Consider the following 26,956-nt stretch of genomic DNA (forward strand, 5'->3'; position numbering starts at 1 on the left):
GCTACTGACTCTCTTACTTACCACGGGGGAGGGGGGCACTACCCTTAGAAGCCAAAAATAAGGAGCTGTGGTGAAAGATCTTTGCCAGAAATCAGTTTAGGATATAATCTCACCTACCAAACACATGCATATGGAAAGCACATGGGTTTTGCAACCACAGGTTCAAAAACCCACATGGAAGAGTACAAACTAATGAATTAGGAGGGTGATGAATTAGGAGGGCAAGGAGATCCCTAGATATTCTGTAGGCATGAAACCCACCAGATAAGGAAACCCACATGAGTTTTGCACCGTAGCATGTGCTTATTCCATGAAAAATGCTCATTATCATGGGGATTTCAGCACATGTGGTTTGGGCCTTAGGCGATGCCTTTTATGAATACCAATGGAGCTGAGCCTTTAGGGGTGCAATTCTAGACAACACTTATACGGGACTAACTCACAGGGGCTTACTTCTAAATAGATATGCACAAGATTGCACTGTAAGTAGATTATGTTCAACATTTTGCTAATGCCAAGCCCTGCACATCCATGCAGTTTGCAAATAAATCTCAAGCACGTAAGATCATAAAGAATATACCTCTTCCAGTCCAGAACTTCAGAGAAAGGTAGAATGTAAGAATCAGCTATAACAACAGGGATGCAGCCAGCCTGAAGTACATCACTCAGTACAGCTTGTCCCAAGCGGGCTCCCCGCAGAACCAAACAGAATGTGGCTTCCTGTGATCAAATGGCATCAAACACAAATTTGGTTAGACAGTGATTTTCTGTAACACACTATTCTATTCCTTGCACTGACAACACACGTAGCAGCAGCATCCATTTTGCATTCCCTCACTTTTTAGCTTACCTGTCATATTAATGCTTTTACTGTTATCCTTAAAACCATTACATGACTCATTCACTGCCTTGGCCAGCTCTTCTGTGGGCTGAGTTTAGAAGTTACTAACAAATGCAATATGGCTTTTCCGTATTTCATTTTAGGTGCTATAGATCAGAATCATGTCATAGGGAGCTTTCCTAAGTTATTCTTCAAAGCTCTTTAAGGGTGTTGCCTTGATTACATAGGCCCTCCTGTTCAGCAAGGAAGTGGGTGGAAGCTACTCCATACTTTAAACTGCAAGCATGCACACCAGTGTTTCTGGCACCAAACATATCACCCATAAACATATTTCTGGGGTAGTGATTAACGTACAGTTGATTGATTAACATACAGTGTATTCCTATGCTTTCCTAATCAGAAGCTGCATTCAGTTCAATGAAACTCAACCCCCAAAAATATGTGTATAGGATTGCAGACTAAACCAATTAAAACTCTTTCTATCCATTAAAATGGTTCTCTCAATTCAGTAGCAATCTTTTTTGATACAAGCACTTAAATGGGTTGGCACAATTTATCTTAGAAGAGTGAGTGGAATACTTGTGATCTCAACACTGTGCCTCTGTCAACACAGCCCAGTTACGTATTCACATTTTTTGCAGTCACATCACACTGCTGGCTCATGTTCAACTTGCTGTCTACTAAACAACTAGATCTTTTTCAGCCATGATGCTGCCAGGCCAGTTCTGGTCACCACATCTCAAAAAGGACATAGTGGAAATGGAAAAGGTGCAAAAGAGAGTGACTAACATGATTATTGGGCTGGGGCACCTTCCTTATGAGGAAAGGCTACGGCATTTGGGCCTCTTCAGCCTAGAAAAGAGACGCCTGAGGGAGGACATGATTGAGACATACAAAATTATGATGGGAAGAATAAAGTGGATAGAGAGATGCTCTTTACACTCTCACATAACACCAGAACCAGGAGACATCCACTAAAATTGAGTGTTGGGGAGAGTTAGGACAGACAAAAGAAAATATTTCTTTACTCAGCGTGTGGTTGGGCTGTGGAACTCCTTGCCACAGGATGTGGTGACGGCATCTGGCCTGGACGTCTTTAAAAGAGGACTGGACAAGTTTCTGGAGGAAAAATCCATTACGGGTTACAAGCCATGATGTGTATGTGCAACCTCCTGATTTTAGAAATGGGCTATGTCAGAAGCAAGGGAGGGCACCAGGATTCAGGTCTCTTGTTATCTGGTGTGCTCCCTGGGGCATTTGGTGGGCCGCTTTGAGATACAGGAAGCTGGACTAGATGGGCCTATGGCCTGATCCAGGGGGCCTGTTCTTATGTTCTTATTAGCAGTCACTGGCTGTTCAACCAGCTTCAAATCCACCTAACAGTCATACTATCTTTGCTGAAATCTAGGTACACTATTATCCATGGCATTCCTACAGTTTACCAGACTCGTCACTCTATCAAAGGAGATAAGAGTAAGTCATGTTGGATGCACTTTGACAAATCTATGCCGGTTTCTGGAAATCGCCCCCCTATTTTCCACAAACTCAAAGACATTCCGCTTAATCTGTTCTAGGATCTTTACAGACTTCTGGGTCTCTGAAATTGGTAATACATCAGCTTTCCAGATACAGCAGTACAGAATGAAATCTGGGTTAATAATTTCAATTGTCATCACTTTTCTTCAAAGATGACATTCAGTTTGCGCAATTACAAAGCAAGTAATCTGTACGGAAAAGCAGGTTGCTGGTTTTCCACACATAATCCTATAGGCAATTTCCACAGATTTATAAAGGCAGAAAGAATGCCTACAAGTATACAATGATGAATACAGGTAGATTAGGAGTATAGCTTAGACAGAAAGTGTTTTCCTGGGTTTTGTGCTCTTCCTACAGATATCCTCTTTATTGATCTGCTTGTAGCAACCTAGAAATTAGGTCTGAGGAAGACATGAAAAGACAGATGATAACATGTACAGTACTGTAATTGCAAGTGTAGCATGATACTGTGGTCAGTGTTGGTTAGTAAGTCAGAAATTCAAATCTCCATCATGAAAATGGAGTGTGGCTTTTGGCAAGTAATTATATTTCAACTTATGCTATCCAAAATGGACTTAACATTGTGCAACAGATCACCCTGAAATTGACAGTGGTAAACACTATATGAAATTATATAGCGCCTATAATTTATATGGCATCTTGTCTTTCAAATTGAGATCTACATATCATTTATTTTTAAGAGACCATTTTCTAAATTCATACTCTCTGTGTTCAAGTAAAACAAGTGATAAAGAGAATGCTCCACTAGACAGGAAACTTTACCTGAAGCACCTGAGGGTAATCAAAGACCTGATTCTTGTGGCAACGTTTACGAATTAAAGGGACTCCCTCTGAGAGGTTGGTACATTTGTCCAGGATCAGCACAGATTTTGCATTCTCAGTTTGAAGAGCCTCCAAATCAGACCGGTACTCAGGATGTAGAGCCATTTGAGAAGACAGGAGGAAATACCTGCGGGGACTGAAGAGCACCACAAAGATAACCTGACAAATCCAGCAATATTCTCACTAGATAAACCAGACTGTGTTGTTCTTTATATTGTCATGAGGTTCATGCTTGTTAGTGTTATAGACCTGCTCCTGAACAGATTCTCCCTTGCAGGATTTTGGAGAGTTCACAACCAGATTATAGTTAAAAGTAATCGTTTCAGTCCTGTATTGCCAAATCCTGGAGAGATTCAAAAGCTGTAGGAGCAATCCACAAAAGGTATTAGCATGGAGATGAGATACAGAGTTGTGAACTACAAGGAGTCCCACCTAGATAAACATGCTGGGAATCCACCAACTGGCAACAGGATTTAGTGAGAAAATGCCATTTCTACTGCTGAAAATCAACCCCAGATTTGCCTGCTCTAGCTGGTGTATAACTCCTAGAAGTGCAAGGAAACATAAGGGCTGGGATCTAAATATTGTCCTTTCCCAAACACTCACAGCTGTGCTTTATGCTTCTACATGGGTAGAATTGGGGCAATGATGAATCTTGGTCAAAGTCTGGGTTGAACACTTGAATGTTCCTTTGCTTGATGAAGTTATGTATTTAAATAATTCAACTTTGCTGTACAAATAAAAGACAAACATTCCTACCATCATTCTCCTGATTCTCCAACTGAGCAGCAAGACATGCACAGAGACTTGTCTTTTAAAAAGCTACTTGCACAGGTCATATTCACATATTATTGGCACTTCTGGCTTTACAACTGTAAAGCTACAGATTTGTTTTAAAAAAACATAACTGAAGTCTCATCTCAGGTTTCCAAATTGAGTACATCCACCAGCACACCTGCAGGTAAGTGCTAGAAATGCCAAAGGTCTGAGCTAAGTGGCACATGATTGAAGCCATTGTGCTTTTTTTTTTTTTTTTTTTAAATCCTGCAATTCAAGTCTGGCTATTAAAGGAAGGAAGATCGATTTCTGATACAAATCTGAACACCTGGAATACATGTTTGAAAGGAGAATAGTATTTTAATGCATCTTCTCTCATTGACACCTCAGCCTTCAAGAGAGGAACTCCTAATAAAAAATAGTGTAACCTGCCCTGAGATTTTGGCATTAAACTGGTTTACTAAAAACATTGTTATGGTGCCTTTCTTAAAGTAATAAGAAGATGGCACTTTACACTGATGGCACCTCACCAATAGCTTGCCACTGATAGGCTCACTCAGTGGAACCTCACCAATATAAGTGACTGGTTGGCAACCTTCAGTCTCGAAAGACTATGGTATAAGCCTACAGCACCCAGTATTCCCAGGCGGTCTCCCATCCAAGTACTAACCAGGCCTGACCCTGCTTAGCTTCCAAGATCAGACAAGATTGGGCATGTGCAGGGTAACAGTGTCATTAATAGTCATATAAGTGACTATTGAGCTCAATATTATTTATTCACTGAATTAGCATCAAGCAGTACAAACTGAAACATGGCAATTTAAAGGTAAAATGTTAAAGGAATATCCCAACACAGACTTGAGGAACGAGAGAGAACTAAAAAATAGAGCAGAATTACTGTATTATTTTTTACTTGAGTTATACAAATAACAAATGTTCATCTTTTCCTGTGCTCTCGTGAGTCCCTCAAGTATGCAGAAACCACAAATTCTTGTCTGTGGTTGGCATCCCACTACTTTGCCTGAAATTAGCAATGGCAAAATCAGGCTGCGTTTCACCATATAAACCATTATCTGCAAAGCAAACATCTTGGCCCTAAATTCAAAATATTTATGAGTTGACTCTGCCTGAAGGCACCTAAGACAATATCACAAAGTGTACCTTGCAAAATTCAAAACATTACCACTTTTCAGAAAAGTAAATAAGAATATGTTCTTAAAACAAATGCAGTGGCAGTGAAATTCAAGCTATAGTCTTCAAGAGTATGTATTGGGTCACACTCTTTGCAACATTTTGCAACTGATTTCTTTTTTCCACCCTACCAGAAATGAAACTGGCAAGGTTATCAAAAAGTGTAAAAGGGAGCGAAAATGACACCTGTGATTTAGTATTCTCCATGAATTTTTCCCTTTCTTACTTTAGCAAAACATCACAGAATACAAGAGGATAAATACAGAACCCTGGATTGCATTAACTGTTAAAATATGACAAGCCAGTCATTAAAGAATGTTTCATTTAATGAAAGCTGGAAAGTGTGAATACGTTAACCCAGTAATTCAAGCTTCCATTACATTTGTGGAGTTATTTTCAGTTTCTATCCAATATGCTTCCTATGAAGAAAGCATGGTTTCCTTGCAGTTCTACTCAAGGGATTCAGGAATCCAGTAAGGAAAGAAAATTGTGACGGTTAGGCAAACAAAGAATTCATGTAATTTCCTTCTTGCTACAAAAATATGGAGGTTTGAAATTGTCAGAGGCTAGGGTAATGAAGGCAGAGAAACCAAGGGCTATAATAAGGGATAAAAACTTTTCAAGCGCAAATGAATAGGAAGCCAGTAAGGGTATACGAGACCGGTTCATTCCAGTGGCTGGGGCTAGTGTTAGCAGAGGCAACTTCCACACTGATCAACCTTTTTTCTACAACTGTAAGGGTTAACACGTAACAAACAAATTTAGCAGAATTTAGCCAGGGAAAACAGGCTCTATTGCTCAGGACTCATAGCAGACAGAAAATGAAAACTACTTTATCAATTTAATGGAAACAGCTGGACTCCTTAATCTACTTCTACAATAATATCTTAAAATTAACAAGTATGTTGGTAAAGGGCAAGCACTTCTCATTTCCACTGCTCTAAACAAAGGTAGAAGCACTTTCCAGTAATGAAAAGTTTCTGGTGTTAAGGTCTGAGTCTCTTAGCAGCTCAGATGCATCCCTATGACAGAGATTGGAACTCAAGTCAGGAGACTTGAGTCAAAGTCATGAAATTCAGTGTTTTTCACTGATTCCTGTACACTCGAGTCAGCTGCACCCATGACTCAGGAACTGACTCTAGTCTGAGGCCACTGACATGACACTTGGCCCCCGCGAATGCAAACCCAAGTCTGTATGTGTCTGGGTGCGCTTGCTTACTTTTTTTTGGCAGCGTGAAAGACCTTGTGGGTCATCATTCAGAGTGGGTGAGCAGCAGGGAGGTTTCAGCCAGGAGGCAGGAAATGGTTAATGTTTGCTTTTGCATCTGAGTGGTGGGGGGAGGCGGAAGCAGGCTCTTTTGCCCATCTCTGAAGGAACCGGTGATCATTGGACAAAGGATGGGCGGTCTGATTTGTTTCTTTGGATGAGGGAAGGCAAGAGGAGCAGCCCAAGGACGTTCTTGCTTTGGAATTGGCTGAAGAAGCCCAGGGAAAAAGGAGATGGGGAAGTGGGGGGAAGGTTCGTAGCAATCACGCTTTCCAATCGCATGGCTCTGTTGTTACTTGGGGGAGGAAGCCACACTGAATGACCAGCGCAATTGGGACTACTTCTGAGTACAGCTGCAAAGGATTGGGTTGTCCTGGTAAGCCTCGCATCTGCTGCACGTGGCCCTCCTCCCTCTAGCTGCTTCTGTCCCTGCTCCCATGCAGTCCGTCCCACTCCCTCACGCCTTGTTTACAGATGGGATAAGGATAGCGGGGAGTGGTTAAAGAGAACTCCCACACACACACACACACACACACACAGTGGCGTCACTAGGATTCGCGTCACCCGGTGCGGGAGGCCTGTGTGTCACCCCATGCAGTGGGCGGGGCAACACCCCAGGTGGGCGTGGTGATATACCACTGCCTCGCCCCCACCGGTTTTTTGACTGTACCTTTTGTTATAACACAGATATTTCAGTGTGGTTTGTTTCATTGCATTTTGCATGAAAGTACACATTGATTGATATATAACATGATGGTCTTATTCCTCCAAATTCCGATTTTAGTGATTTTGAAAACTTGTAGAGTCTCTCTCTCTCACACACACACACACCCGTGTCAACTTACTAACACCTTACTGCAGCATTTCTCAAACTTTTAGCACTGGGACCCACTTTTTAGATGAAAATCTGTCCAGGACCCACTGGAAGTGATGTCATGGCCAGAAGTGACATCATCAAGCAAATGAAAATAAAGAATTAGAAATAAATAAGGGGGAGCCAGTCCTGTTCCACCAAGTGAATCTACTCTGAAGTAAGTCCTATTGTGGTTAATCGGGTTTACTCTCAGGAAAGTGTGGGTAGGATTGCAGCCTGTGAGCCCAATGCTATGCGCATCTACTTTGAAGTTCCATAGTGGTCAATGGAGCTTACTCTGTAGTCTGCCTGCAATAATAACCCCCCAAAAAGAATCAGTGAGATTTCCAGCCCTCCCAGTGCCCAGTTTAAAGTTCTTCTATTTCAGGTACATCAGAATAAAGACCCACCTGGCTTCACAAGTGCAAAACAGAAAACTTTCCCCTTACCATTCATAAGAACATAAGAACAGCCCCACTGGATCAGGCCATAGGCCCATCTAGTCCAGCTTCCTGTATCTCACAGCGGCCCACCAAATGCCCCAGGGAGCACACCAGATAACAAGAGACCTCATCCTGGTGCCCTCCCTTGCATCTGGCATTCTGACATAACCCATTTCTAAAATCAGGAGGTTGCGCATACACATCATGGCTTGTACCCCATAATGGATTTTTCCTCCAGAAACTTGTCCAATCCCCTTTTAAAGGCGTCTAGGCTAGACACCAGCACCACATCCTAGTGCTAAAATAAAAGAAATATTTTCTTTTGTCTGTCCTAACCCGCCCAACACTCAATTTTAGTGGATGTCCCCTGGTTCTGGTATTATGTGAGAGTGTAAAGAGCATCTCCCTATCCACTCTGTCCATTCCCTGCATAATTTTGTATGTCTCAATCATGTCCCACCTCAGGCGTCTCTTTTCTAGGCTGAAGAGGCCCAAACGCCGTAGCCTTTCCTCATAAGGAAGGTGCCCCAGCCCCGTAATCATCTTAGTCGCTCTCTTTTGCACCTTTTCCATTTCCACTATGTCTTTTTTGAGATGCTGTGACCAGAACTGGACACAATACTCCAGGTGTGGCCTTACCATCGATTTGTACAACAGCATTATAATACTAGCCGTTTTGTTCTCAATACGCTTCCTAATGATCCCAAGCATAGAATTGGCCTTCTTCACTGCCGCCGCACATTGGGTCGACACTTTCATCGACCTGTCCACCACCACCCCAAGATCTCTCTCCTGATCTGTCACAGACAGCTCAGAACCCATCAGCCTATATCTAAAGTTTTGATTTTTGGCCCCAATGTGCATGACTTTACACTTACTGACATTGAAGCGCATCTGCCATTTTGCTGCCCATTCTGCCAGTCTGGAGAGATCCTTCTGGAGCTCCTCACAATCACTTCTGGTCTTTACCACTCGGAAAAGTTTGGTGTCGTCTGCAAACTTAGCCACTTCACTGCTCAACCCTGTCTCCAGGTCATTTATGAAGAGGTTGAAAAGCACCGGTCCCAGGACAGATCCTTGGGGCACACCACTTTTCACCTCTCTCCATTGTGAAAATTGCCCATTGACACCCACTCTCTGCTTCCTGGCCTCCAACCAGTTCTCAATCCACAAGAGGACCTGTCCTCTAATTCCCTGACTGTGGAGTTTTTTCAGTAGCCTTTGGTGAGGGACCGTGTCAAACGCCTTCTGAAAGTCCAGATATATAATGTCCACGGGTTCTCCCGCATCCACATGCCTGTTGACCTTTTCAAAGAATTCTATAAGGTTCGTGAGGTAAGACTTACCCTTACAGAAGCCATGCTGACTCTCCCTCAGCAAGGCCTGTTCGTCTATGTGTTTTGAGATCCTATCTTTGATGAGGCATTCCAACATCTTACCCGGTATGGATGTTAGGCTGACCGGCCTATAGTTTCCCGGGTCCCCCCTCTTTCCCTTTTTAAAAATAGGTGTGACATTTGCTATCCTCCAATCTTCTGGCACCGTGGCCGTTTTGAGGGACAAGTTGCATACCTTAGTCAAGAGATCTGCAACTTCATTCTTCAATTCCTTAATAACCCTTGGGTGGATGCCATCAGGGCCCGGTGACTTATTGATCTTTAATTTATCAATGAGGTCTGAAACATCTTCTCTTTTAACCTCTATCTGACTTAACTCCTCGGTCAGGAGGGGCCGTTCGGGCAGCGGTATCTGCGCGAGGTCTTCTGCCGTGAAGACAGATGCAAAGAACTCATTTAATTTCTCTGCCATCTCTAAGTCTCCTTTTATCTTCCCTTTCCCTCCCTCACCATCCAGAGGGCCAACCGCTTCTCTGGCGGGTTTCCTGCTTCTAACATATTTGAAGAAGCTTTTATTATTCCCCTTACCGTTGCTGGCCATGCATTCCTCATAGTCTCGCTTGGCCTCCAGTATCACCTTCTTACATTTCTTTTGCCACAGTTTATGTTCCTTTTTATTCTCCTCATTAGGGCAAGACTTCCATTTACGGAAGGAAGCTTCCTTGCCCTTCACAGCCTCTCTAACTTGGCTGGTTAGCCATGCGGGCACCCTCCTGGATTTAGTGGAACCCTTCTTTCTTTGCGGTATACAACTCTGCTGGGCCTCTATTACTGTTGTTTTAAGCAGCCTCATGCACTCTGGAGAGATTGGACTCTTTTTACCCTCCCTTTCAACCTCCTTCTAACCAGCCTCCTCATTTGAGGGAAGTCCGCCCGTCGGAAGTCAAGGGTTTTTGTTAGAGATTTGCCTGGTATTCTTCCCCCAATGTGCACGTCAAAACGGATCGCAGCATGATCACTGTTCCCCAATGGCTCAGTAACGTTTACATCTCTAACCCGGTCCTGCGTACCGCACAATATTAAATCCAGAGTCACCTGTCCTCTGGTGGGCTCCATGACTAGCTGCTCTAAGCCACAGTCATTTAGCACGTCAAGAAATCCGGTTTCCTTATCGTGACCAGAACACAAATTGACCCAGTCAATATGAGGATAATTGAAGTCCCCCATGATTACAACCCTGTCCCTCCTTGTCACCTCCCTGATCTGTTTCCTCATTTCAAAGTCCCCATCCAATTTCTGGTCTGGAGGACGATAGCACGCCCCCAGTATTACATCGCTGCACAAGCCTAGTAATTTAACCCACAGAGATTCTACGGTGGAGTCGGACCCACCTTCAATCTCTACTTTGCTGGATTCTATCCCTTCCTTAACATAAACGGCCACCCCACCTCCAACACGCCCCTGCCTGTCCCTCCTGTAGAGTTTATAGCCCGGGATTGCGGTATCCCACTGATTCTCCGCATTCCACCAGGTTTCTGTTATGCCCACTATGTCAATATTTTCCCTTGTCACCAGACATTCCAGTTCTCCCACCGTTGCTCGTAGACTTCAGGCATTCGCATAAAAGCATTTATACATGGAATGCCCCAGGATGCGCTGCTTATTCGCTCCTTTGTCCCCGCATCCTCTCATTGTGCCAAACCATCTATCACATCCCATCACCCTAACTTTCCCAATTTCTTCTCCTACTCTGCCTTTGTCTTGTTGTTCTCTAACCTCCCCATCCTCATCCAATAGGGATGAGGAGTCCCAAACCGGATGCCCCTCGGCTCCTGTCGGCCTTCCCCCAGGGATCAGTTTAAAAGCTGCTCTGCCACCTTTTTAATGTTATGCGCCAGCAGTCTGGTTCCATTCTGTTTCAAATGGAGCCCGTCCCTCTTGTACAGGCCCCGCTTGTCCCAAAAAGTTCCCCAGTGCCTAACGAATCTAAACCCCTCCTCCCTACACCACCGTCTCATCCACGCATTGAGACCCCTGATCTCCGCCTGCCTAGCTGGCCCTGCGCGTGGAACAGGTAGCACTTCAGAGAACGCTACCTTTGAGGTCCTGGCTTTCAGCTTCCTGCCTAAAAGCCTAAATTTGGCCTCCAGGACCTCCCAGCTACACTTGCCCACGTCGTTGGTGCCGACATGCACCACAGCCGCTACCTCTCCCCCAGCACTGTCTACTAGCCTGTCTAGACGAGAAGTGATGTCCGCAACCTTCGCACCAGGCAGGCAAGTCACCATGCGGTCCTCACATCCGTCGCAAACCCCCCTCTCTATGTTTCTAATAATCGAATCCCCCGCTACAAGAAGCCCCCGACCCCCCTCCCACCGAGGAGTATCCCGAGTGCGCTCGGATACGGGCCCATCCCCTGGAGAAGGGGTCCCCCCTAGGGGATTGTTTCCCTCCTCTCCAGGATGACGTCCTCCAGTCCCGAGACTTCCCACCCGGGCAGCCGAGGAGCTGCACGCCTGAGGTTGGGACGAAGCCTGATCGTCCCCGGAAGTCTCCCCACGGTCCTCCTCTGCCTGCCTGCGCTTCTCCAGGTCGGCCACCAAGGCTTCAAGGGAGCGGACGCGTTCCCTGAGACCCTGGAGCTCCTTGCACCGAAGACACACCCATGACATATGCCCCAGAGGCATATAATCATACATTCAAGCCTCTTTTTTGTTCTTTGGGGGGGGGGGGAAGACTGCCTTCTGGAGCAGCTCCATCGGATCAGGACCCTTCTGGTGTCCTCACATTTCCCTTGGCCTGACCACCAGCCAAGGCACATCTGCCTACTTGTAAGTAAATGCGACTGTGAGGCTGCTTTGCTTTCCATAGGGCTCCATAGACTGGGAGGGAGGCAGCTGGGGAGGAACCTCCTTCTCCGGTGTTTTGGGGGCTGCACTCATTGGATGAGGACCATTCTGATGTCCTTGGAGTCTCTCAACCTGCCTCAACTAAGGCAAGTCTGCCTACTCACAAGTAAACGTGGCCATGTGGCTTCGTTACGGGCTCAGACTCACAGCTGGGAGGGGGAGCTTCTTGGGTGTTTTTGGGGGGTTGCATTCATTGGATTGGGAACATTGTGGTGTCGTTGGATTCCTCAGCCTGCCCTTTCCAACGGACTATGGCACCTACTCGCAAGTAAACGCGCGATACGGCTCACTTTCACTTTCCATAGGGCTCCATGCATTTTTTCCTTCCAGTTTTTTGGCCATAACTTTAGAACGAAAGGAGCGATTTCAATTCTGTTTTTTGCACTGCACTCCACTGGCCATTCCGCATCGAACGGTGTATGGACTGACACGGTAGCTCCTACCCCACAAAGTTAGCGCGTCCTCCAACCAAGACGCGTCAGCCCCCCAGCGCATCACCTGGTGCGGCCCGCACCCCCCACACCCCCCTAGTGACTCCAGTGCACATACATATACCAGTAAGGTTTTTACCCATGGAATTGCAGCTTGCTTTTTAAAGGGAAAGACTTGTGACTCTAGTCTTCAAATCATGAAAACTCTCCGGGCGACTCAGAAAGTACCCATTATAACTCATTTTTCAGTTAAGCTGCAGGGGAGCAGAGACTTGTGACTTGAGTTGAGTCCAGCCATGCCTGAGTTGCCCATCCCTGCTCTATGACATTGCTAGCAAATGCACAATTCTCAATCCATTCCATGACATCACTCCAGCTTACCCCAATCCTTTATTAGGGAGCTGCACCTCTGCAGACAGTGGACTATAAACAGGAATACTAACATCATAGCCTTGCCGGTAAGTCCACGTAGAAAAGCCTCCTCCGGCCAACAGAGCTCTGACAAGAGAGGATAAAAGAAAAAAAAATAAGTTACAAGGACGTTTTCCCCCAACAATCTCCAGATTGTACAAATATTTTTTTTTTCAAATTCAGAATATCTGAAACTCCTAATTCAGAGTTCCTGACACCTGTCCATTTGAACATTTTTCTACCAGTATGATGGGAGCAAGCCTTGGTCTGCACACGCCTTTGCATTGCTCTTCCAAGATAAAAGATAACAGATTATGGTGCAGTATTTAATTCATCTTTAACTGGGATTGTTATGAGCCTATATATAAATAATATACAATATATACAGTATTTATATACCGCCTTTCTTGGTCTTTATTCAAGACTTTATTCAAGGCAGTTTACATAGGCAGGCTTATTAAATCCACGCAGGGATTTTTACAAATTGAAAGAAGGTTCTTTCTTTCAAGAACCACTACATTCAAGGTGTTACACTCCGATCTGGTTTAACATTCTGGCCTCCATCCTCCCACGCTCCGAGCAGCTTGCCAGCTGCTTCAAGGTCACATGGTGCCGGTGGCCTCAAACAGGCGACCTTGTGGATGTTAATCTTCAGGCAAATGGAGGCTCTACCCTCTAGACCAGACCTCCTGCCCTATATATAAACTGACTGATGCGGGTAATGCTCAGAAGGATATGAGTTAGAGATGAATCTGATACTACAAGGAGCTTTGGAAACAAACCACAAAGGAAAGTTTCACTTTATTACTCTTACAGTTACAAAATCTTTGAGATGAAACACACTATACAGATAGATGTATGAGCAACCTGTTTGATTTTGGCAAAAGACAAGCACATATACTGAGAACAGGTCCTGTCCATGAAGTCCTTCTCTGAATACTATATAAACAGAAAGAGCTCTGTTCACTAGGAATTTGAAATGTTTCCAGTCTAAGGCTGTTCACAAGCAGAATTTTACACAATCACAGAACGTTAGACAAAATCTAACACCTGACAAAAGGAAGGAAGGAAGGCTGGTCTCATGATCAAGGAAAAACAATAGCAAAAAATGCCTGCAAAAAATGCCAGTGCTCATGAGGATGGAGAGCCAATGCCTTTTTCCTTCCTTGTAATCACCACTCAAATCCCATACCCATGTTCTCTTCCCTCATTCAAACACTGCCTGACCACTGCCTGGTCAAAAAAGATACAAGCTCTGAAAAAAAAAATGAACATTTGGTTCCCATCAGGATAGGCAAGTTTACATAAGTGTTACTTGCATGATTTATTCTGGGCACATGCATTTAGGAACAGCTGCTGAACTCTGGAATGGAGGAACAATTAATACTAACTGAAAGTGCTTCATCTGGAATACTTGAAAAGTACTATAGCAACTTAACATTAGAAACCTCTCATTTCCAAAAAGGGAAGCAATGTCAAACATACCAGCACAGGCTAGCTATGCTTAAGAAGCCAGAGAAGCTGCTTGGATACTGGGTGATGGAAGGTTGAGCAAGTTTTTGAGTCCTAAAGCCGGAAGTGATTCACTTGTATTCTTTTTCATGCATTTTCAGTGACAAGTGCATTTAGACTGCTGCTATAACCATCAAAACCTCCTGTTTCAAATTTCATTCATTTGAATTCAAAGGTGTGGAATAAGAAAGAAAAGGCTCGATTTGGCTCGTGTGTTACTTTCTCCTGCATTTTTGCACCTTGTTTCTCCTCCCTCATCAGAACATTGTAATCAGATTGTTTTAACTGGACCTGGTAAGCAACATAACACCACTTCATCAGCCTAGTGAAAACAGGTGTGCATCTACCTAAGCGAAGCCACAGGGAACCAACACCCAGTTAAATACCTCAGCTTGGACTTTTACTCTGCAACAAAGCCAAGAGACTAACAAGTGCAGACAGATAAATTTTCTCTGCCAAAACTTTTTTAAAAAGTTGGGGCTGCTGTAGATCTTTTCAGTGAAAAATGGCAGAAAGTGGGGAAGAAATTTTTTTCCTCCACACAACTTGCATTTTTCATGAGGGAAGGGTACAGATTTTTCCTTTTTCTCCCCTATTCCTAGCTCCTAACTGCAATGTGACTATCAGCCACATGGTGGCACAATACACAATGCAAAATGGAAACAAATACAACTCCCTCCCCACAAAAATAAAAATAAGACTGCTGCTAGGATGAATTACCCACCTCACCATATTATTTAGCCATTGACTACCCCATGTGTGTTGGGAAGCTAAAGCATAGCTGTACATTCTTTAACAGCTAAATTCTAAAACTTCTACCACTACTACCTAGCTGAAAGCTGCAAAAAAAATGTTCTAAATAAATGTGTCTCCTAGAAATCCAATGCAGAAAGAAAATCAGGGATGTTTCAATCTTTTCTATCGCACTGCAGGAAATAAAAAAATGACTTTTAGTGTTGTGCTGAAATTAACCTTTAAGTTTCCAAAGGCAAGCAACTCTTGTCAGCATTGCTGAATCGAAAATGTAACTCTACCAGCTCCTCATGATGACTTCCTGCCTTCAGCTGGTACTCCGGCTTTATTCTACAAAGGTTGCCATTCAGTTTGCTTGCTCAACCTGAAACTTCATTGGGTCCATTAAGACTTGGGCATCCAGCCTTCCAGACCCCAGTGCCCAATCCAGATGGTTCAATAAAGGGAGCAAGGAAATGATACTCCATTTCTCCCCCTCTTTGGGGGAAGTTTGTAAACCAAGTCCCCAGGTTACATCCTGGTTCTGTTCCAGAGGTTTGTCCAGAAGTTAGAAAGCCAGGTCTTGCCAGTTCAGCACTATCATGCTCGCGCAAAAGCACTAGAACGGAAAAACTGTACCTGCGTAAAAGAACCAATGTGGTCATCTGTAAATCATGGACACAGTGTACTTTATAAGCTCTGATGGACTACCAGGACAGTTCAGTCAGCAACAATTGCTGTTTTGATGATACAACATTATAGTTTTATGCAGTGCTTTTTTTGTGAAAAAAAAAAGGTGCAGGAACTCACAACTTGTTAATCTTTTTATTTATTTATTTATTTATAAACCTTTTTTTATTGGAGAAATAAAATATTTTTATGTGATTCCCCCCTAAAGATGTACTTACTTCTGAGTAGACATGCATAGGATTGGGCTGTCAATCTCCACATCCCCTTCCCCCTAGCTACTTTTTCTTCACATGGGGAAAAATACTGTACAGGTGCACTTGTAGCGTGTAGTATGTAGTGTGGCACTACTTCGAGGAGAGGAAGCAGTGAATGGATTCCAAAAAATGGCTTACATGAGTTCCATGTGGTAAAATTACTCTAAGCAACTGTGGGAGTAAGAACAAAAAGGGAATTCTTACAGGAGAGGGGTCCTTAGGTGCACATAGAAACAGCTACTTTTGCAAACAAGCGATTAAATATGGTTTAATTCAGGTATCAGAATACTCTGTGTCTTTGGGAAGGCGCTTGGCATGCAATTGTATGTTCTCTGCTGCCCTGAGCAGCTGCTTTGCATTGCTGGAGAGGAGCTGCAAATGCTGGCTGGCGGAGGGCATGCTTGTGGGGGAAGGATGAGGAGGATCTCTGGCAAGGCTGGACAGCACGTTGTATACACGTAGAATCCCTTTTCACCTGCCCTTAGCATGTGAAAATGGGTGCAGATATATATCTCTGCCAGGATTAAGAGCCCAATCCTAGATATGTCTACTCTGAAGTAAGTCTCGTTCTAGTCAATGGAGCTTACTCCCAGGAAAGTGCCTAGGATTGCACCCAATCCTATGCATGTCTACTCAGAAGTCCACTTTAGTGAATGGGGCTTACTGTGGATAGGATGGCAGCCTTAGAGTACAATCCTGTGCCTGTCTACTATGTCTCTGTTTTGCTCCCCCCCTCCTGGAATGCCTCCGAAGGGGAGGGGCCCCTGCAAAAAGGTGCTGGAACTCCGTCCCCCCGCATTCCATTAGAAAAAAAGCCCTGGTTTTATGCATTTTGTAAGCTTTCAAATGTAAACTTAAAAACCAGTTAGATACCAAAACTAGCATCAGTTTCCTTGTTTTAATAAAACTGGATCATCATTCTATTTGGAAAGACTCTCTCATGCACTATTCACTCACTCAAAGTCTGTGCCATTCATAAAAGTACACAAACATTTCTGCCATGTTGTTATTGTTATAGCTGGTTCCCTACTATTAATCTAGAACACATTTAGACAGACAGAGGATCAATGTAAGTGTAGGAGTTCCAATCTATACATGAAACTTATGATGGCCCAGGGACCTTATGAGTCACTTAAATAAAAAATAATGGAGTCATTTCCCTGTTCAACTGGACAAAGAGGTACATTTTAAAATGGTGTCCTCTTATAACAGCTGAAAGCAATTGTCTCTCTTGACCCCAGCATGGTGTCTTTTCCAATGGCTATTGCTGGGGTCTCTTCTGCACCTCTTTTCAGACTATGAGCCCTTTGGAGACAGGGAACCATTTCTTGATTTGTTTGGTTATGTGAACTGCATGTGTTGAAAAGTGGTCCATAAATATCAATAATAATAAATTGGAACAGCACGCATTTTATGGAAATATCTGTGAATAACTGAGATCCTTGGGAAGGGTCCAATACTCAACAAGCTAAGCCCAGCACTAACTTCTGGTGGACTGTGCAAAAGAACCAGAATAAATGATATACCTACAACTTTTACCATTAATAACGTGAGGAGTGTATAAAGTTAAGGGGAAAGCCCACATCAGCAATAGCTCTGTGCACACAATGGACTTCCCACAGAGGTTGGATGGAGAGTTACCTCACTTTACAATGAAAGACTGAACAAGCTGCAATTTTTTAAATTCAGAATAAGATGACTGGCAGGATCATAAGAAACACTTTAAAAAATAAAAACCTGCTACCTACCTGATGCTTATTGAGATTAAATATTATTAGACCACTTTTCAACAAAAAGTTCACACAAGTGCTCTACAGTCACATTTTGAGAGTGTTTAATATCAGATACTCTTTTTGCTTTCCATTGTTTTTAACTGTTATTGAGTTTACTGTTACATAATTGTCAATCTTTCTATCAAATTTATGGATGGCAACTTCAACAAATAAAGCGTTCAGACAAATGCCACCCCAGTCCACCACAGGGCATGAATATGCACACTGTGTATTCATCCCTGTTGTCCTTCCCATTACCACAGTCACATGAGGAAGCAAAGCAACTGAACAGCAGCTACTGTACAGTAGAAATACCACAGGGCAGTGCAGGGGATGACTACAACAGGTTCTCTCCAAACTGTGCAACGACTCTCTCCTAACTGTGCAACAGGCTAATGGGACAGCATTTGCCCAAACCAGCCAAATGTAAATCTAATCTCATGAAGAATGGTGACTAGTGAGAAATTATTCACTGTGTCAAAACACAAACTTAGTCCCATTCATTGAAATTAACTAGAAGAAGGAAGCACTTCTTCATAGAACACAAGATTTACTCACATGAATCCTTTCCACATGATGAAATGACAACTAGTAGCTTTGAATAAGAACTAGACAAATACAGAAAACATGTCAATAAAGTGACAAGGCATCATAACTAAAAATGAAACTTCATTCTGAGATAGTGTGGCTCAGATGAACAGGGGGAGGTAAACAATGGGGGACAGCAAACCTCAACATGCTCTGAAAAATCTTTTGCCTGACAGTTCTTATGTTCTGTTGATTGAGATTAAAATAATTAATGCTCAATTGCCCTCTACAGGTCAACCATGCACTGTACACATGCTGGATCAGAGCCTTTCCATGACATAAGAGACACTAGAAGTCTTTATGGACTTCATACCTACAGTCAAGGTCTGAGTTTCTTCCACGAGAGGAAGCTTCTCTAGACCCTAATCCATGAGCCCATCATAATTTCCTGTGCTGAAAGAAACCCTGATACTCTCTAGTTTGCTCAATTACCCTTACTAGAACTAATGCAATTCTTTTTAAGCAGCCAATTCAAGAAACACCACAGGTAAAACAAATGTACTGCATGGTTGTTCTAATCTTATATGATCTTCAGGAGCATAACTTTTTATATGCCTCTTAGAATTTGAATACAATCCATATTCCACTGAAATCAATGACAAAATCCCCAAATTAACTGTTAAAAACTGCACCCTACATGTCCACTGTACCATAAACACACCAAACGTTGAAGGGAACTGGGCACCACCTCAAAACTGGCAAGAGGCATTATGTTGAAAACCTGTTTTCATCTTTGGCCGGAAGATATTCTTTTGGAATTATAAAACTATAGATTAAAGGCTTTCTAATTTTGGGGAAGCAACACAGGTGTGCATCGCTTAACAACCTTCTGTCTAATGACCAGAAGGTGATCAAAGCACAACAAAAAGGCTCTTAATGAGGCAATGGGTCTCCAGTAGCCTGCACAGCAAGCATCTGTTTATACAACAAAGAGGTGATGATTAATGAGGTAATAGGTCTCCAATAGCCTGAGCAGTGAGTGTCTGGCCGGCAGTGTCTGTTTACACAACAAAGGCACTAGACTGGTCAGGATGTTCGCATACCCTAATCGCATAAACAGGGAGATCAGGATATCCCCATCATTAAGTGACACACACCTGTACATATAAACTCAAAGTAATGGATTTGGTGCATTTGCTTCTTCATTCTTCTCAGAAGCAGCAAAGTCCAGAAAGTTACATATAGACAGCAAGTACACTCCTATTTGAGTGCCCCATAATATTTGCAGACTTCCAACAGCCTGAATCTGTCTAGTCTAGAAACCCACTATGAAATACTTTGGAGCACCAGCAACATGCTGCTTACCTGTCCCTTGGAACATCTAAAGCTGTGTTATAGTCGGGTGGTCCTCCAGGCAACATGTTAAATAAGAGGTGATTTGTCCCTCCATCCCAACTAATGCAGAAAAACAACAAAAGGAAACTTTAGCACCACACATATCAGGAAGCACAGCTTCATAAGCAAGCACACATATAAAGCCACTTGAAAAGAAACAGATCTAAGAAATATAAAGTCACCCAATAGTCTCAAATTGTCAGCATTTGATGACTAGTGATATCATTCCCAAGATGCCAGATTTCTATTCAAGGTAGAAAGACTGATCCTTCTTAGAAGGTTGTAGTTGATCTGCCTGACTGTTTCCCCAGCCCATTAAGCAATCACTACTAGACTACAGAAGAACGGTGACATAATTAAAACAACTAACAGCACAATCTGATGTATGCTTACTCAGAAATAAGTTACAATGCATTCAATGAGACTTCTTCCCAGGAAAGCATGTGTAGAATTGCAACCTAAGAGAATCACTTCTCTACAACAGTAGCAACAATCATATCAGCAGTACTAAGCATTCATCTCTTAACTATCTGACTTCTCCTCTTACAGACCAATCCTATTGAACCCCCGCACCTTATCCAGCTGCACCAATGAAGCACGCACCGCATCTTATGGTGGGGGGGTGGTCACAGAAGTCTCCTCGGGGTAAAGGAACTTTCATTAACCTGGGAGAAGCCTCCACTTTCCCAAAGTTTCTTCTCAGTTCTGAGCCAGACATTTTGCTGGTGCAGAAGCAAGGTGAGTAAAGGACAGGGAGGGTGCATAGGATACTGGTAACTGCCCCATTCTGTTCTCCAACTGCCCCCATTCCTCCCCCCCATTCTGCCTATTGCCGCCGACAGTGGCCTATCTGCTGGCCAGCATGCACAGCTACCAGCCACTGCACCGGTGGCCTCGTTGCACTCACCAGCAGAACATCACTTCTGCCAGCATACTCTCATTTCTGCCATCAGAACACACATTCCACCAGCAGGAAGAGAGGATCAGATTGAGCCATTAATTAATTTGTTTCTTATTCTACTACACTATTCATAGTAAGATTTCCGTAGGTACCGAGATAACTGTGCCAAAGCCTGAGCTGTTTCCTTGATACGGAGCGTGTTCTGGTTCAGCACATCGATAGATGGCACAAAGAGACAGGCACGGTTGACATCATCTGTGTAGAAGTCACTGTCAGAGATAGCAGTCAAAAGTTCATTATACTCCCTTGAGATGGTATGACTGACCGGCATGCCATATTCATCCACATACTTCTTGAGAGAGTAAATATAGACCTTAATCTTATTTTTGGGGTTGAAACCACAGCGGTAGACATCAAAGCATGTGTGCATCCTGCAGCTGAGATCTCCTCGCTCTGGGATGGCACTGTCTGCAGGAATCTTGACTACAGGCACATCATGAATGCTTCGCTTTTCAACCGTCCATTCATTTGAGGATTCTATTGAGTGTGGCCAGAACTGGAACATGCCTGTGGCAATGAGGCCCAGCAGTACAATGGAAAAGAGAGCTATATAGTAGATGCGGTGTTTGGTCTTCATTCTTGGGATGAGGGCTGGACCCCGGTTGTTATATTTGACTGACGCACACATAATGAAACGAGCCACCTCTCTCACGAGTTTCTGAAAGACAGAAGAGAAAGCAAAATGAAAAAACTGAAGTAAGTTTTAAACCAATGCAACATGGTCAAAAAACCGTGTAATTAAGATGGGATCTGTATTCCTGACACAACATAATGTCTGTTACATTAACATGCTGCTTCTGATGTACCAAACAAAATTTAGCACTTGTGCACAGCAATCTGAAAGGAGTGGCTTAAATTCCCCCCAGTTCATATATACCTCTGGCAACCCAATCCTATCCCCTGCCAGCCCATAGTATGCAGTACAGCTGCCAGACCATCACACTGCATGCGATGGAGGAGGAGTAACCAGATGGCCTGGGAGAAGCAAGTAAAAATATTTTTCATTTACTTCCTCATAGACCTCTTGGCCTCCAATGGTTTCCTTGGACACACACCAGCTAGTTAGTATACAGCTAGTTTACTGGTGTAAGTCTGAGGAGCCTAAGGAGCATGCCAGGCTGGGAAAAGGGGGAATAGGATCTCAGTATGCGCGGCTACCAATGAGCTCCACCCTCTCCCACCCTCAAATGGACCCCTAGCCAGCCTACTCCCTATCTCATCTGGGCCAAAATCCTCCCCCAAATTGCCCCACCACCAACCTACTTGCACTAGCAGAGGCTGGGTGAGCTATTAGCATCCACACACAAGGCTGCCAGCCATTTCCACTGGCAGCTCTAGCCTTCATGCCATCAGAGCAGCTGTTGTGGTCCATCAGCGTAACCCCACCACAGGATTGGGTCAAAGATTTTTTTTTTTGTCTGCAACTACTACATATCTCATGCCAAAACTATGCTGGGTGCATTTGGGGTTAGCAATTTTCGGCGGGGGGGGGGGGGGAGAGAAGGGAATTAGTAATGGACAGGACACTGGTAATTACTCATTTTTCCAGGGAATTGAGAAAACTAAGATGTCAGTATTATATTAATGCTACTAAGCGTGTATAGAGTGCTCAAAGTTAATTCATGCATAGAGTAGGTAGAGTTGGCAACCTTCAGTCTCGAAAGACTATGGTATCGCGCTCTGGATGGTGGTTCTGGCACAGCGTCTAGTGTGGCTCTCCCACCATCGGAAGCAGCCCCTGGTGTCACGCTCTACACCAATCGAGCAAAGACTTATAACTGGTAAAGTGCTGCTTCCTGTGTTGTGCCGACGCCGTATGGCGAAGTTGGAGTGTCCTCTCCAGTGCGCGAAGCCTGGGTAAAGAAGGTATGGAGGATAGGCTGTTACCCATGCAGCAAATCCCCCCTCTCCACATCGCTGAAATGGTCCAATGGAAAGGCAGAAGCCAATACGGTTGGTTCCAGCAGCGTCGCAGGAGTTGCCAGAACGTGACTGTGTTCAGTCATGAACTGCCTCAGGGACTCCGGCTCCTGATTTTGCATCGAGGTTGACTCCTGAAACCTTTTCCATAACTGGATGTAGCCACAAGGCAGTTGAGGTTTGGGATCAGAGTTTTCCTTCTCTCAGATGAGCTGCCTTCCCAGGCTAAAGAGTCCCATCTACCCGGTAATTCATGCATATTTTCTCAATAATCCTTTCAACAACCTTACAAGGCAGGTCAGTAGTACTGCCTTAATGCACAGGTAAGTGGCTCGAGTCTGAGATGCAACAGTTTGCCTAAGGCCATCATGGCAAAGACGAAATGTGAATCAAGAACTCCTGGTTCACAGTTCAATCCTTTAGCTACTTTACTGAAATAAATACTGAAATATAGTTCTGCATATACTAAATTAAAAGTAAGCAAAACAAAGGGCCAATTGACACATAGCCTGGATTTATAAGCTAAAGCAGTGGTTCCCACACTGTTGGGTTGCAACCCACCAGCCTGAGAAGCACTGGCCAATACCACTTTAAGGAACTGGAATGGAGAGAATGCAGCAACACGAAAACCGGACGTGCCCTTCCCCCCCCTTTTTTACAGTTTTGCGGGCATAGGGAGCCCTATGAAGGGCTCCTTAGACCCCCCCCCCAGGACTGCAGCGCTGCCTGCAGGTAAATAAAAAACACCCCTCCTGATCCTGGCATGAACCTGGGGATTCCCCCCTTCCCCCCTCACCCGCAACAACTTAGAGTGATCCCAACTCCCTTGCAGGAGCTTGGGAAGCACTGAGCAAAAGCAGCTGAATATAATGGCCAAGACCCAAAGGGTCACATGATGCATTAGGGACATGCAGTGGGTGCACCCTGTATTAGGGACATGCCTTGGGTGCACTCCCCAAAAAGCAGCTGCAGAGAGCTGGTGGCCTTTTCACAGTAGCATATGGTAAGGAGAGGGTGCAGCCAGATGGAAAAATCAGTGAATCTCTTGTGTATTCACCCCCCCCCCCCAAAAAAAAATTATCCTGGCAAATACAGCTCTTTGGTCTCAATCACTGAACACAAGTCAAAATGTTTCATTTTCAGAAAAGCTGGAAGACCACTTGATTCATGAGTATTTTTGCAGAGTTCATTGATTTGATAGATTAGGAAGGCTGATTTGTACATGATGAGTACAAAATTAGATATGACAGGCACACAAGCAATGTGTGTGCCTCTTTATTTACTGCCTCTTTATTTAGTGGACATACTGGCAAGGGCCTGAAATTGACTAACACCTAGGCCTGTAATAAGGACCACCAGTGAAATCTCATACTGTGGCCAATCCCATTCCAGAGAATTTACATTTACCTCAATTTACAGAGATAGCAGAAAGACAACAAATACTGTAGCAGCCACATGGGTAATTTGGCAAAGAAGTGTAAGGAACAACTGACCACCTTCAATCCACCAACCCACCATCAAAGATCATGAACAAGCCACGTGTGCACTCTCTCTTGGCACACAGGACATAATTCCTCACTCATCTTTTGCTCAAACCACAGCTGCTGTGACAACTACACTGCGATTTGAGCAATTCCTTTAAAGCTAGAACTCCAACCACAACTTGGAGGGATCTCTACCACTCCTTGCCAGTTCAGAAATAATGGCAAACTAGTGTGAGTGAGACAGACGGCACTGCATGAGAGCAGAGGGAACATATGTACACGTGGCTCACTCACAATCCTACAAACTGTGATTTGGACCATCATCTAAATACAGAAAATATCAGAAAACAGCAAAGAAACAAATAAATTGTAGCCCAACATTTTCTTCTGACACAAGAATTGGTCTCTGGGCTTAGGCCTGCTTCCACCCAGCCAGAGTGCATTCATGCCTGAAAAGGAGTGCCTAACCCCAAGAAAACTCTGGGCTTTCTTGCTCTCTCCCTTGGGAAGTTCATTGTTCTCGCTCCCTTTTTCATTTCATCACTCTCTGAAACTTACCTATTCATTCATAATTTTCCAGATTGTAGTTCTTATCTGTTTTTGCTCTCGCTCCTCTGTAGTGATGTTTTTATGAGGATTTTATTTTGTTTAATGCTTTTTCTATTTTAAAACATGCTAGCCACTTCGAGTCTCTAAAGATGCGGTGGGATATGCTCTACATCTCTCAAAATAATGAGGGTAACATTTGCCTCCAACTCAAATGTCTTGCATTTCTCCGCATGAGTGCCCTTCCACCCATAATCCAATTTTTGGATTATGTCTTTGAAAGTGATCCTTTATTGCCTGGTCAGCTAACTTCAACCACTGTTTTCACCAACTGCCGGTGCAGGTAAAACCTGAACACTTTCCTTTAGGTTGGAAAATCACTCTTTGCTCCAATCAAGTCTTTTCCCTTGGCTGGAGACTTCATTATCTCAGCCATCATCCAGCCCCCCAAAACGCACCTACAGAAACCTCCAGGCTAGGTGTTCCCTTCATCTTGGTATGCACCGCTATCGGGGAACCTTTTCCTTTGGACCCTCTGCCTTTTTGGTCAAGAACTCCCAGTAACTCAGTTTTTGCCTTGAGTCTCCAGCCACATTGCTTGGAACCTCATCAATCAACTCCAACTCAGCAAACACAGGGAGTTATACTTGGCTCCTCGCCCCTCCTGCTCTCTTTTTCTCTCATTCCATACATGTGGCCAACAAGAAATATGTTCCTTAAAACTTCCTTTTTATAGTTCCTTTTTTTCCTTTTGGCTATCAATCTATTTTTCACCAAAGTTGAGTGGGAACTTGAAAGTTTCCTCCAGATTCCCCTCGATACAGCTCCCCTTAAACAACCCATTAAGCTCTCTAAGAATTTCGCAAACACCTACAGAGAAAACAAGAACCTATCCCCTTTGAGAAATTGGTTAAGATTCAAATATTGTGGGGAGCAAGCTCAGCCAACCAAGATTTGTAAGACAATGCCCTACTCTTTTGAAAGTTTACAATAGGTTTTCAACTTTGCTTCTTTATATTGCAAGCCAAGTCACAATAGTTTCCCTGCACATTATGATTAAGAATATTTATATACCACTTTTCAAAAAAGGAATTCACAATGCAATTTACAAAGATGAATGGTTTCCACCAGGTTCATAATCTAAACAAAAGATGCAAAAGAGATATCAGTAACAGCCACTGGAAAAGACAACATGCTGGGTGAATAGGGTCGGTTGCTTTCATTAAATTAGGGCTCTCCAAACACTGATCCACAGGCCAGAACCAGGGTTTGGAAAAAGCCCCCTCCCCCACTGCAAATGGCATTTACCATGGCACTGCTTCTTTTCCAATTAATTGGCAGGAAAGACAGCATGGATGAAAGGTAGTGGTACTTCACATAGCACATAATTATGTTTGTGCAATCTTTTGTCAAGAAATGTGGTGATAGCTTTAAAACAAAATCTGACAGATTCGTGGAGGACAGGTCTATCAGTGGTCATAAGTCATAACTACTATGTGCTGTTCAGCAGCAGTATGCCTGATTACCAGCTGCGGGGGAGGAATGACAGAACAGAAGGATATCTTGTGGTTTTTCTAGAAGCAGCCAGTGGGATGTTGTGGAAACCAGGATACTGAACTAGAAAGACCTTTGGTCTGATCCAGCAGGGTTTTTCTTATGTTAATAATAATAATAACTCGGTATTTATATACCGCCTTTCTGGTCATCGGATTACTCCTCTGACTTTATTCAAGGCAGTTTACATAGGCAGGTGTTTCTAAATCCCTCAAGGGGATTTTTACAATCATAAAGGTTCTCTCTTTCAAGAACCAACAATATTTCAGAATGGATCTTCCTGGTTTGTTCTCACTTCTGGCCTTCAGTTCTCCCATGCAGGCTGACAAGCAGCTCCATCTGTCACATGGAGGGCAGCCAAGAAGCTCTTGCTCACACCAAGAGCAGGTGGAATCACTCAGCTCGGCTTGTCAGCTGCTTCAAGGTCTCGCCATTCTCAGCCGTTCAGGGAGATGCAGGTGTCCTCGAACTGGCGACCTTCTGATGTTATCTTTGGGCTAACGGAGGCTCTACCCTCTAGACCAGATCTCCTGCCCTGTTCTGTATTATACATATATAAAAACCACCATAATGAACATGTCTAAACAAGGTGCCAAGCCACAAATATTTCATCAGTAGCATTTTGAAAGGTATCAAAATCAGAATCTTTCCTGTTTCTGGGCACCTCTAATATCTAGCTCTTATATGCTTATGCGTCTTTTTACAACAGTTTTCTTGGTCTACTAGAAAATCAATACTGAAACAGGCAACTAGCCCTTCCCACCTTCAA

General features: G+C 43.7%; 1 protein-coding gene and 1 pseudogene across 1 annotated transcript in view; both read right to left on the reverse strand.

Moving 5' to 3' along the window:
* The window catches only part of EXT2 (exostosin glycosyltransferase 2), a 111,855-nt gene that overhangs the window by 80,397 nt on the left and 4,502 nt on the right, over positions 1-26,956 (reverse strand). Inside the window, exons 2-6 of the mRNA XM_066636555.1 lie at positions 20,776-21,341; positions 19,693-19,782; positions 12,810-12,926; positions 3,161-3,356; positions 581-720 (exon numbers count right to left, since the gene is read on the reverse strand). Of these exons, the coding sequence (XP_066492652.1) occupies positions 581-720; positions 3,161-3,356; positions 12,810-12,926; positions 19,693-19,782; positions 20,776-21,311 (1,079 nt within the window). The 5' untranslated portion in view covers positions 21,312-21,341. The remainder of the gene's footprint in view (positions 1-580; positions 721-3,160; positions 3,357-12,809; positions 12,927-19,692; positions 19,783-20,775; positions 21,342-26,956) is intronic.
* On the reverse strand, positions 4,619-4,737 carry LOC136637374 (5S ribosomal RNA; annotated as a pseudogene).

Source organism: Tiliqua scincoides, chromosome 1 (assembly GCF_035046505.1).
Source record: "Tiliqua scincoides isolate rTilSci1 chromosome 1, rTilSci1.hap2, whole genome shotgun sequence".
NCBI lineage: Eukaryota > Metazoa > Chordata > Lepidosauria > Squamata > Scincidae > Tiliqua > Tiliqua scincoides.